This window comes from Bombina bombina, chromosome 1 (assembly GCF_027579735.1).
Source record: "Bombina bombina isolate aBomBom1 chromosome 1, aBomBom1.pri, whole genome shotgun sequence".
Taxonomy (NCBI): Eukaryota; Metazoa; Chordata; class Amphibia; order Anura; family Bombinatoridae; genus Bombina; species Bombina bombina.
Genome location: NC_069499.1, coordinates 1,404,947,737 through 1,404,961,962, shown reverse-complemented (window position 1 = coordinate 1,404,961,962; position 14,226 = coordinate 1,404,947,737). Strand labels below are relative to the sequence as shown.

Genomic DNA, 14,226 nt, shown 5'->3' with positions numbered 1-14,226 from the left:
TAGTGTAAGGCAGGTTAGGTTTTATTTTACAGGTAAATTTGTATTTATTTTAACTAGGTAGCTAGTAAATAGTTAATAACTATTTACTAACTAGTCTACCTAGTTAAAATAAATGCAAACTTACCTGTGAAATAAAAATAAAACCTAAGATAGAAAGAATGTAACTATTAGTTATATTGTAGCTAGCTTAGGTTTTTTTGTTTACAACAGGTAAGTATTTAGTTTTAAATAGGAATTATTTAGGTAATAATTGTAAGTTTAATTTAGATTTATTTTAATTATAGTTACATTAGGGTTAGGTTAAGGGGTTAATATATTTATTTAGTGTTAGTGATGTTGGAGGCCAGAGGTTTAGGAGTTAATAAACTTAGTATAGTGGCGGCGACATTGGGGGCGGCATATTAGGGGCTAATAACTGTAATGTAGTTGGCTGCGATATCGGGAGCAGCAGATTAGGGGTTAATAGTTTTATTTAGGTGGCAGCAATGTTAGGGGCAGCAGATTAGGGGTTATTAAAGGGACACTCAATCAAAATTAAACTTTCATTATTCAGATAGAGCATGCCATTTTAAACAACTTTCCAATTTACTTCCATTAACTAAGGCCTAGATTTAGAGTTTGGCGGTAGCCGTGAAAACCAGCGTTAGAGGCTCCTAACGCTGGTTTTAGGCTACCTCCGGTATTTGGAGTCACTCAAAAAAGGGTCTAACGCTCACTTTTCAGCCGCGACTTTTCCAGCCAATAAGATTGAGCTCGCATTCTATTGGCTGATCGGAACAGCCAATAGAATGCGAGTTCAATCTGATTGGCTGATTGGATCAGCCAATCGGATTGAACTTGATTCTGATTGGCTGATTCCATCAGCCAATCAGAATATTCCTACCTTAATTCCGATTGGCTGATAGAATCCTATCAGCCAATCGGAATTCGAGGGACGCCATCTTGGATGACGTCCCTTAAAGGAACCGTCATTCTTCAGTTGGACGTCGCCAGATGAAGATGGGTCCGCGGTGGAGGTCTTCAGGATGGAGCCGGTCCTCATCGGATGAAGATAGAATTTGCCGCTTGGAAGAAGATGGTTGCCGGTCCGGATCTACTCTTCTTCCCGGATAGGATGAAGACTTTGGACCCTCTTCTGACCTTCTTCAGTGGATGTCTAGCCCCCGCTTGGGTTGGATGAAGATATCAGAGCCAGGACGGATCGGTGTGATACCCGGTGAGGTGAAGACAAGGTAGGATGATCTTCAGGGGCTTAGTGTTAGGTTTATTTAAGGGGGGTTTGGGTTAGATTAGGGGTATGTGGGTGGTGGGTTGTAATGTTGGGGGGGGTATTGTATGTTTTTTTTTACAGGCAAAAGAGCTGAACTTCTTGGGGCATGCCCCGCAAAGGGCCCTGTTCAGGGCTGGTAAGGTAAAAAAGATTTGAACTTTAGTAATTTAGAATAGGGTAGGGCATTTTTTATTTTGGGGGGCTTTGTTATTTTATTAGGGGGCTTAGAGTAGGTGTAATTAGTTTAAAATTGTTGTAAGATTTTCCTTATGTTTGTAAATATTTTTTTATTTTTTGTACTTTAGTTAGTTTATTTCATTGTAGTTATTTGTAGATATTGTATTTAATTAATGTATTGATAGTGTAGTGTTAGGTTTAATTGTAGGTAATTGTAGATATTTTATTTAATTAATTTAATGATAGTGTAGTGTTAGGTTTAATTGTAACTTAGGTTAGGATTTATTTTACAGGTAATTTTGTTATTATTTTAACTAGGTAACTATTAAATAGTTCTTAACTATTTAATAGCTATTGTACCTGGTTAAAATAATTACAAAGTTACCTGTAAAATAAATATTAATCCTAAAATAGCTATAATATAATTATAATTTATAGTGTAGCTATATTAGGATTTATTTTACAGGTAAGTATTTAGCTTTAAATAGGAATAATTTATTTAATAAGAGATAATTAATTTCGTTAGATGTAAATTATATTTAACTTAGGGGGGTGTTAGTGTTAGGGTTAGACTTAGCTTTAGGGTTTAATACATTTATTAGAATAGCGGTGAGCTCCAGTCGGCAGATTAGGGGTTAATAATTGAAGTTAGGTGTCGGCGATGTTAGGGAGGGCAGATTAGGGGTTAATACTATTTATTATAGGGTTAGTGAGGCGGATTAGGGGTTAATAACTTTATTATAGTAGCGCTCAGGTCCGCTCGGCAGATTAGGGGTTAATAAGTGTAGGCAGGTGGAGGCGACGTTGTGGGGGGCAGATTAGGGGTTAATAAATATAATATAGGGGTCGGCGATGTTAGGGCAGCAGATTAGGGGTACATAGGGATAATGTAAGTAGCGGCGGTTTACAGAGCGGCAGATTAGGGGTTAATAATAATATGCAGGGGTCAGCGATAGCGGGGGCGGCAGATTAGGGGTTAATAAGTGTAAGGTTAGGGGTGTTTAGACTCGGGGTACATGTTAGAGTGTTTGGTGCAGACGTAGGAAGTGTTTCCGCATAGCAAACAATGGGGCTGCGTTAGGAGCTGAACGCGGCTTTTTTGCAGGTGTTAGGTTTTTTTTCAGCTCAAACAGCCCCATTGTTTCCTATGGGGGAATCGTGCACGAGCACGTTTTTGAGGCTGGCCGCGTCCGTAAGCAACTCTGGTATCGAGAGTTGAAGCTGCGTTAAATATGCTCTACGCTCCTTTTTTGGAGCCTAACGCAGCCTTTATGTGGACTCTCAATACCAGAGTTATTTTTATGGTGCGGCCAGAAAAAAGACGGCGTTAGCTACGTGGGTCCTTACCGACAAAACTCTAAATCTAGCCGTAAATGTGCACAGTCTTTTTATATTTAAACTTTTTGAGTCACCAGCTCCTAGTGAGCATTTTCAAGAATAGGTGTGTATGCATTTGTGAATGGCTGATAGCTGTCACATGGTATGTGTATGCATTTGTGATTGGCTGATGGCTGTCACATGGTACAGGGGGAGAGGAAAAAGACATAACTTTTAAAATTGTAGGAAGCAAAATCTACTACTCATTTGAAGTTCAGACTAAGTGCTATTGCATTGTCTTGTTATCTTGCATTTGCTGATTATGCAAATCTACTGTGTTGACGGGTCCTTTAACTGTATGTAGGTGACGTCGATATCGGGGACGGCAGATTAGGGGTTAATAACTGTAATGTAGGTGGCGGCAATGTTAGGGGCAGCAGATTAGTGGTGTTTAGACTTGTTTTTTATGTTAGGGTGTTAGGTTTAAACGTAACTTTTTCTTTCCTGCGTTACGGAGCTTTTGTTTCCGCAATCGCAGATGTTAGGCTTTTTTTTTAAGACGACTTTTCCCATTGATGTCTATGGGGAAATCGTGCATGAGTACGTCAAAACACCGCTTGTATTTGGATGAGGTATGGAGCTCAACGTAACCATATCACCCGCACAAGCCGGGTTTTACAAAACCTGTAATAGCAGCGCTAAAGGGAGGTCAGATACCACCGCTTTTGTGGCTGTCTTTAATTTCCCTATAGCGCTCAAAACGCGTAATTTAGCTGAATGATTAAAAATAATTTTTATTGTTTTCAGGTATTTCACTGGAAAGGGCTCCAATGTGTGTGCGTGTGTGTAGATATATATATATATATATACACACACACACATGTATTTATATATGTATATACGTACATCCAATCGCTCTCTTCATCCTGTCGCAACCACCTATGCAATATCTCCAAAATTCGTCCTTTTCTGAGTGCTGAAACTACTAAACAGCTAATCCATTCCCTAGTAATTTCCCGGCTTGACTACTGTAACTACCTACTAACTGGCCTTCCTCTCTCCTGCCTCTCCCCCCTTCAATCCATCCTAAATGCCTCTGCTAGGCTAATCCACCTCTCCCGATGCTCTGTATCTGCCGCACCCCTCTGTGAGTCCCTTCACTGGCTCCCCATTCACAGCAGAATTAAATTCAAAATTCTCACTCTGACCTACAAAGCCCTTACCAATGCAGCCCCCCCCCATACCTGTCCTCACTCATCAACAAATATACTCCAGCCCGTCCCCTAAGATCCAACAACGATCTACTCCTTGCCTCTTCTACCATCACCTCCTCTCATGCTAGACTACAGGACTTCTCTCGTGCGGCACCAACCCTCTGGAACGCACTTCCTCATGCTGTCAGACTTTCCCCCAACCTCTCCTCCTTTAAACGCTCCCTAAAGACCTTCTTGTTCAGGGAAGCCTATAACCAAATCAGTAACTAATGAATTCCACTTGCCTAATAGTTGCCCTCATCTAACTTCACACTAACATCATTCCCACCTTTGCAGTCCCCACCTCCTGTTTCTCACCCTCCTACCCATTTAGATTGTAAGTTCCCACGGGAACAGGGCTCGAAATTCCTCCTGTATTTGTTTGTTATATTTTGTCTGGTGTCTCATATTGTACTGTCCTTTTATCTTTGTTACCTATGAACAGCGCTGCGGAATCTGTTGGCGCTTTATAAATAAAGAATAATAATAATAATATACCATATACCTTTGAACCCTTATAACTTTTGTATTAATATTTATATGTATAATTGTATAAGATAGTGTATATATGAGTGTAAATGTATTTTTTTAATGTATTTATGTTGTGTTTCTTGCAACATTTTATTAAGCCATATCCTTTCAGTCGTGCTTATCCGACGAGCGCATAATTTTGTTACCTCTTGAGCAGTCATGTTTACTTTCAACTTGTAATATGCGCACAAGTTAACATGGGCCTGATATTTTAATATTGCGTGCGCCAATTGTAATCTAGCCCTAAGGGTTTTTAAGCCCATAAACATCCTTTATCATTTGAATTATTATCCAACATTTGTCATTTCTATGGCTTTTTTTGTTTCACAGTCTATGAATTGGAGGCATTTAATTTTCCCCCACAAATTTGAGCACTTGAAAACAGTTTGCATGTACAATTTTAATACTAAACTTCTTGACCATGCTCAATTCATTGGTTAAAACATGTAAATTATAAGTTTTATTAAGAAGTTTCACTCACTAATTGGAATCACCTTAAAATGTAATGAAAAAAACAACAACAACAAAATCAAGCTGCTTTGTGATATTTAAATGGACATGAAACCCATTTTTTTCCTTTCATGATTCAGATAGAGCATTTTATTTTAAACAACGTTCCAATTTGTTTCTATTATCTAATCTGTTTTGTTTTCTTGGTATCCATTATTAAAAATGATATCTAGGTAGGCTCAGGAGCTGCTGATGCGTGGCTGCACATATATGCCTCATGTTATTGGCTCACCCAGTGCATTAAAGGGACAGTATACACTCATTTTCATATAGCTGCATGTAATAGACACTACTATAAAGAATAAGATGCACAGATACTGATATAAAAATCCAGTATAAAATGGTTTAAAAACTTACTTAGAAGCTTTCAGTTTAGCTCTGTTGAAAAGGCAGTTGGAAAGCCCACTGCAAGTGGTAAATAAGACACTCCCCCCCTCCCCCTTCTTTTGCATATGAAAAGACCCTTTACACAAACAGGAAAAAGCTGGATAAGGTAGCTGACGGTATTCAAATAAAACTTTGGGGCTTGGTTAGGAGTCTGAAAATCAGAGCAATGTTATTTAAAAATAAGCAAAATTATACATTTAAAAAAAACAAACTTTATGGGCTTTATAAATAGATCATCTACAAAACATTTATGCAAAGAAAAAATTAGTGTATAATGGCCCTTTAACTAGCTCCCAGTAGTGCATTGCTGCCTTTTCAACAAAGGATACTTAGAAGTAAATTAAACAGTTGTTTAAAATTACATGCTTTATCTGAATCAAAAATAAAAAAATTTGGGTTTCATATCACTTAAAGGGTATTTGACAAAATAAAAATGAAATCTAGGTCTATGAAGGGGAGCACATTGGTAGGATGTTGCTGGTCATATTACTATTACTTTTATTTTTATTTTTTACACCAATCTAAAAAAGCTTAGTTATGCTGGTCCTATGTGAAACCAAGTAAACAAATAAGCCTTCAGAGATGTTTATTTTGTGTTCATTGTCAGTGGGTATTGCATGGTTTACTTTTCTGGTTTTCTTGCATAGTTCTGAGACAGATTTGTATCTAGAATCTTTCCCAGAAAGAAAACTCTTATTTGGTAGAACAAGCTAATTTTTGTCCAGATATGACAACCTTAGCTCCAAAGTACCTTTCCATGGAAGTGTGCCATCATATACTTTGAGATTGTCTTTATGATCTAGGTCAGGGGCAGCAACCTTGGCTCTCCTTATGTTTTGAAACTACATTTGCCATGGAGAGCCAAGGTTTCTGACCCCTGATCTAGGTGAAGAGGAATATGAATTATGCATTATGGTTATGAATGGTGGGTCATATCACTCTCTAGATACCGCAAAGTCAATATAAAATATTATTTAATAAATACTTGTTAAGACTTGGGGTGGGTTCTTACAGGGCCTAAAAATTTATTTTATCATGGTTGAGACATTCCTTTTTTTTTGCCTCCTGGAAAAGACAAGTATGCATTTATGTTTATTTAATTCTAAATTGTGTTTATTTTTATTTTACTTAACAGCTACACATCGTCCATTACAATTCTGACAACTATGCTAACATAAGCCAGGCTCAAGACAAGCCAGATGGACTTGCTGTTCTAGGGATCCTTATTGAGGTGAAACTCACATTACTTTTATAAAACCTTCTATATGATTTTATACTTACTGTCATGAAAACCTCATTATTTCAGAACTTCATAGGTTAATTTTCTTTTTCTGGTGTTTTGTGTATTTACATGTTTGCTATTTACACCTTTCTTATTAAAACCCCCTGCCTAAAAAGTCAAACTTTTGAAACAGCTGATTTTATTATCTACAACCAGATACAAGGTGAATTAGTTTTAAGGGCCAAGCTGTCAACACAGAGTGACAGAATATAGTGTCTTCTGCCAAGACACAGCCCTGGGGTCAAAGAAAGATAACTTTGCATTATATTCAAATTTGATCATAGCTGCCAACATTTTAAAAAAAAAATTCCAGGGACACTTTGCAGCAGAGCAAGCAAGTGGGTAACTGGAGTATTGACGACCTACTGTTCAACTGCTCCGCCCACTCAGTTCTGGGAACAAAACACACCCAATTAATATAAGAAGTATAATTTAGACTTATCCATAGCTTATTATACAGATTATAGCACCAATCCCTTACAAATACCCATAATATTGACAATACCAGTCTCTGGAACACATTCTGGGCATATGGTTATTGTTACAACACAGCATCAAAACTAGGAAGACAAATAATGTGAACACATTGAATAATAATAACAATAATCCAGTAGGAATTAATTATATTTAAATAATACACTATGGGCCAGATTACAGGTTGAGTGCAAACATTTGCGCACAAGCAATAAGGGTTTTATTGTGGGTGTTTGCGCTCATCTGGCTTAACGCTGGCATTATGAGTTGAAAGTGAATGAGATAGCTTGAGTGCAATTGCAATTTACATTAGAATGACTACCACGTCCTCAGAGCTCTGGTTAACTGTGAAACAAAAAAGTGTCACAAAATACATCAAAAATACATTACAAAGTATAGTTACACTCATAATAACACATATTCACTAAAAATATTGCACCCAAAAATGATAAGAGCTCAAAGATATGTGGTCTCAGGAAAAAAAAGGCAGGCAAAGGGCTTTAACATTGAGATAAATACCTATACATGTCTAAAGATGGATATGTATGTATATAGATGAAAACATGTAAAATCATATTTATGCAATATTCATTTTTAATAAAGTGTTATAGTATGTATTTACTGTAAATATTTCACATTCCAATGTCCTGCTCATAAGGGAATATGTTTAAGTATTTATATATATCTGTATATATCTATACCTATATATAATCATGTGTGTATATATATATGTATATGTGTGTGTGTATAGATATATTTTGTATAAAAAAAAGGAAGTTGCACTAATGTAAATGATCTGAAACACTCCAAATATATAGATTTCAGAGAACAAATCTAAAATAACAATAGCAAAAAATAGATCTATTCAGAGAGCGCCAGATTGAGATTGAGAGGAATAGAAACTAGACCTCCCAAGTAGATCTAGCTAAACAGATACAAGGACAGACAGGTTGTTACGTATTGTAATTATGAATATTAATAATTAATAGCAGTATAAAACTATTGTCAGCGATATCTACAATTAATATAGCAGAACTTTGTCAATACACTTCAGTAAGATATTAAATCTCAGCAGTGCCTCCAACTTTTTACGTATTGTAATTATGAATATTAATAATTAATAGTAGTATAAAACTATTGTCTGCGATATCTACAATTAATATAGCAGAACTTTGTCAATACATTTCAGTAAGATATTAAATCTCTGTAGTGTATTTCAAAATATCACTACTGAGATATCTATAAATTTGACAACAATATTATTATTAAAAAATAATATTTAATCTTTTGTTCTGATCAGTTATCTTTATAGACACCTTGAATTATATTTATGTAGAAAATAGATTATGAACCAATTATATACACTTATTCTAAAACTTATTCTAAAATATCACAAATGAGAATACCAGAACAGTCTATAATTATCCAGCAATATTTACTCCAATACCAAAATATGGACTGCCAACTTAACAGTGCTAAGTTAACAATATAACAAGATACTTCACACAAATCTTACTAAATCTCAATAAATCTAAGAGAACCTTCAGAAAAGTATAATTGAACTATTTAACCAACAAATGGTTCTATACAACTTCAATTAAACCACCAGAAATTGTATATTGATAATGTAACAGCCTATTTTTATGCCAATCTGGCTTGAAACAACCTCTTACTTAGCCACAAAAAAACAAATTCTAAAAAATATTGCAATAGCTGCAATTAACTTATGACATTGAAATACACAAATTATTTCTAAATATTAATATTTAACACCAGTATACTTACTACCCTTGGTCTTATTAATATTAAATATAAGAAAAAAATTACCTTGTAACTCACATCTGTAGTTTAACTATGCTATGAAGAGTTTCTTTGCTAAAATCTATTAAGACATAAAGTAACCATTAATACATTATAAAACAAATCAAATTGGAGTTTCAGCTTTTTCAGATAAATTATTTTCACCATCATACAAAAGAATGTGCAAATCTGAAAGTTAAATGTTAGGCCCAATTTTGCTTTATAGAGACTGTAATCCAAGGTAGCAGGTCAATTTAGCAGTCAGTTTAAGCAGCATCAGCCAGTCTTTTTTTCCCTGTGCATGAGCCTTAAACAAGTGATAAAGCCCACATCTTTTTCTAATCATTGGTGAAAATTTGGATACGTCCTAATCGGAGCTGAACATCTCATTGGCCTGGGGAAATGTATGACCCCTCCTGGCTGCAATACAATTTCTGAACCATCGGTGGCAGCAGACATGGTTAAACAGTTTCATTACCAAATATAACTACAGAAAGGATATATTTCTATCAAATGTCTATTTTTATACATTCACATTTTCCTAGTTTTATTAAACTATATGTTCCATACATGGCCCATTTAATCTGACTGAGCGCATAATTATAAGTCCAAACATGAGTATTCCACCTATAATATTTTAGAAGATACATTTAAAAGTCACATTTTTATAAAAGGACTTTGAAACTTTCAGCATTTCTAGTATCATCTTATACCAAACATGTAATTTGACATGAACTCTGTAGTTAATTAGATAGATAGATATTTTTGGTGTCTGATCTTATTCCATTTACTATAATATAAGTCAAACATTTATAAATACCAATGCAGTTATTTATTTAAACTCAGTCATTTATCTAGCATAGTATACTTTTCAGATCAACATATATATGTTGTTAATACCATCTGAGTATTTTAAATTATATAAAAATTTAGGCACAGACAATCTTGTAGGTTCATATATATATTATTATTACCATACTGAGATACAAATTAAACATTTCTGCAGCTTAAAGATATTTCATATTTAAATGAAACTTTAAGTCCCAGTACCCATTCAATTGCCAGTGTCTCTTTCAGACATAATTTTGTGTATTGGATTTTCAGAGGAACCCAACATTTGTATATCATACAAGTGTCAACCACCCAGTTTCCTGAGGTCCTGCCGGTTTATCTAATTCAAGGTAGAGAATTGTGTCTCTGTCACCCCAGGGGGTCATTATCTGGTAATTTTATCACATAGAAGAAAGTTCCTCTTAGAAGTGACATGCTGAGATTTTACAGATGTGTGTTCCTTTGTTCTTGAAACCTGTGTTTCAGAACAAGGGGGGTTGATATCACCCATTCCAGCATTTGTTCACAATGTAGCCAATTAATGCAGTAATAAAGTTTCCTATATGAATGGATTAATCAATATGATGTTTGTGCACATAGCTTCCAATGATATCTTGCCTTTTACATGACAAGGTGTAGTATCATAAAATAGTATTAAATACACACACATTAAAATATACTATAATCTGATAATCCTAAAATAGAATTCATCCAAAGCATAAAATACAACAAATCCAAAACATATATGAGAAGAGTTCCAGGCTGTGGTGAGATACAAAGTCTCTGGGTTGATGTGAGATTCCCTAGAACAGTAAGGAAATTCAATTACCAGTATGCAAAGTTATACATAGATAAGATGCCTTCTATTATTTACACCGTATCTATGAGAGACAGGATCCAGAAGGTACAACGTATCTCTCCAAATCAGAAGTCGGGTGAATCCGTTATCTCAAGGAGCAATCGTTTATTAGAATAAAAATAAAGGTAACAATAGATATTTGGAAAGAGATCTTTTTGGGGCAGGAAATTAAAGGTTTCTCCCCTTGTGGGATATGTAAAGCTTGTAGATACTCTAATAAAAGACAGGTTTTCACCTTAATTGTCACCAAAAAGGAATATAAGATAAAAAACATCATTATATGTACGGATCAAGACTATCTAATATAGTGAAATTGTGGGGTTCAATATATTGTGGAGTCTGAGAAACCAATCAGAGAGAGAGGTTCCAATTAGCCAATAGGATTGAGCTCTCATCCTATAGGCTGATTGGAACAGCCAATAGGATTTTAGCAGCTCTAATCCTATTGGCTGATTGGAACCTTTCAGTCAATAGGAATGCAAGGGACGCCATTTTGGATGACATCACTTGCATTCAAGTTCCAGTTTACGGCGGCGACCATATTGAAGAGGAGCTCCATGCCGGATGTCTTCAGGATGGACCCGCTCCATGCCGGATGGATGAAGATAGAAGAGGCTGCATGGATGAAGACTTTGCCAGATGGATGACGATGGAAGAGGCCGCCAGGATGAAGACTTCTTGCTGGCTGGATGGATCCTTCAAGCGGAACTTCAAAAACTGTAAGTGGATTGTCAGGGGTTAGTGTTAGGTTTATTTAAGGTTTTTTTGGGTGGGTTTTATTTTTAGATTAGGGTCTGGGCAGGTACACAATCTAAATGTCCTTTTAAGGGCAATGGGGAGCTTAGGTTTTTTTAGATAGGCTTTTTATTTGGGGGGGGTTTGTTGGTTGGGTGGTGGGTTTTACTGTTGGGGGGTGTTTGTATTTTTTTTTACAGGTGAAAGAGCTGATTTCTTTTGGGCAATGCCCTGCAAAAGGCCCTTTTTAGGGGCCATTGGTAGTTTATTGTAGGCTAGGTTTTTTTTATTTTGATAGGGCTATTAGATTAGGTGTAATTCTTTTTTATTTTTGATACTGTGGTTTGTTTGTTTTCCGTAATTTAGTGTTTTTTATTTTTTGTAATTTAGCGTTTAATTTTTTTTGTAATTTAGTAATCTTCAATAGTAGATTTAAATAATTTGAGTAGGGTTAGAGTTTTTTAATATGTAATAACATAATTTATGTAAGAACTTACCTGATAAATTCATTTCTTTCATATTAGCAAGAGTCCATGAGCTAGTGACGTATGGGATATACATTCCTACCAGGAGGGGCAAAGTTTCCCAAACCTCAAAATGCCTATAAATACACCCCTCACCACACCCACAATTCAGTTTAACGAATAGCCAAGAAGTGGGGTGATAAAAAAGTGCGAAAGCATATAAAATAAGGAATTGGAATAATTGTGCTTTATACAAAATCATAACCACCACAAAAAAAGGGCGGGCCTCATGGACTCTTGCTAATATGAAAGAAATGAATTTATCAGGTAAGTTCTTACATAAATTATGTTTTCTTTCATGTAATTAGCAAGAGTCCATGAGCTAGTGACGTATGGGATAATGACTACCCAAGATGTGGATCTTTCCACACAAGAGTCACTAGAGAGGGAGGGATAAAATAAAGACAGCCAATTCCTGCTGAAAATAATCCACACCCAAAATAAAGTTTAACGAAAAACATAAGCAGAAGATTCAAACTGAAACCGCTGCCTGAAGTACTTTTCTACCAAAAACTGCTTCAGAAGAAGAAAATACATCAAAATGGTAGAATTTAGTAAAAGTATGCAAAGAGGACCAAGTTGCTGCTTTTCAGATCTGGTCAACCGAAGCTTCATTCCTAAACGCCCAGGAAGTAGAAACTGACCTAGTAGAATGAGCTGTAATTCTCTGAGGCGGAGTTTTACCCGACTCAACATAGGCAAGATGAATTAAAGATTTCAACCAAGATGCCAAAGAAATGGCAGAAGCTTTCTGGCCTTTTCTAGAACCGGAAAAGATAACAAATAGACTAGAAGTCTTACGAAAAGATTTCGTAGCTTCAACATAATATTTCAAAGCTCTAACAACATCCAAAGAATGTAACGATTTCTCCTTAGAATTCTTAGGATTAGGACATAATGAAGGAACCACAATTTCTCTACTAATGTTGTTGGAATTCACAACTTTAGGTAAAAATTCAAAAGAAGTTCGCAACACCGCCTTATCCTGATGAAAAATCAGAAAAGGAGACTCACAAGAAAGAGCAGATAATTCAGAAACTCTTCTGGCAGAAGAGATGGCCAAAAGGAACAAAACTTTCCAAGAAAGTAATTTAATATCCAATGAATGCATAGGTTCAAACGGAGGAGCTTGAAGAGCTCCCAGAACCAAATTCAAACTCCAAGGAGGAGAAATTGACTTAATGACAGGTTTTATACGAACCAAAGCTTGTACAAAACAATGAATATCAGGAAGAATAGCAATCTTTCTGTGAAAAAGAACAGAAAGAGCAGAGATTTGTCCTTTCAAAGAACTTGCGGACAAACCCTTATCTAAACCATCCTGAAGGAACTGTAAAATTCTCGGTATTCTAAAAGAATGCCAGGAAAAATGATGAGAAAGACACCAAGAAATATAAGTCTTCCAGACTCTATAATATATCTCTCGAGATACAGATTTACGAGCCTGTAACATAGTATTAATCACAGAGTCAGAGAAACCTCTTTGACCAAGAATCAAGCGTTCAATCTCCATACCTTTAAATCTAAGGATTTCAGATCCTGATGGAAAAAAGGACCTTGTGACAGAAGGTCTGGTCTTAACGGAAGAGTCCACGGTTGGCAAGAGGCCATCCGGCGTATGACGCCGGAAACGGAAATAGAATTTTTGCGCCAAAAAAGTCTGCGCCAAGAATGACGCAATAAAATGAAGCATTTTCAGCCCCCGCGAGCCTAACAGCCCACAGGGAAAGAGTCAAATTTTAAGGTAAGAAAAATGTTAAATTAAAATGCATTATCCCAAATATGAAACTGACTGTCTGAAAATAAGGAAAGTTGAACATTCTGAGTCAAGGCAAATAAATGTTTGAATACATATATTTAGAACTTTATAAACAAAGTGCCCAACCATAGCTAGGAGTGTCACAGAAAATAAGACTTACTTACCCCAGGACACTCATCTACATATAGCAGATAGCCAAACCAGTACTGAAACGAGAATCAGCAGAGGTAATGGTATATATAAGAGTATATCGTCGATCTGAAAAGGGAGGTAAGAGATGAATCTCTACGACCGATAACAGAGAACCTATGAAATAGACCCCTTAGAAGGAGATCACTGCATTCAAATAGGCAATACTCTCCTCACATCCCTCTGACATTCACTGCACGCTGAGAGGAAAACCGGGCTCCAACTTGCTGCGGAGCGCATATCAACGTAGAATCTAGCACAAACTTACTTCACCACCTCCATCGGAGGCAAAGTTTGTAAAACTGAATTGTGGGTGTGGTGAGGGGTG

General features: G+C 36.0%; 1 protein-coding gene across 1 annotated transcript in view; it reads left to right on the top strand.

Annotated features, from left to right (window-relative positions):
• CA14 (carbonic anhydrase 14) overlaps positions 1–14,226 on the top strand; it is a 249,006-nt gene that overhangs the window by 134,992 nt on the left and 99,788 nt on the right. The window contains exon 5 of the mRNA XM_053705182.1: positions 6,581–6,676. Within this exon, the coding sequence (XP_053561157.1) occupies positions 6,581–6,676 (96 nt within the window). The remainder of the gene's footprint in view (positions 1–6,580; positions 6,677–14,226) is intronic.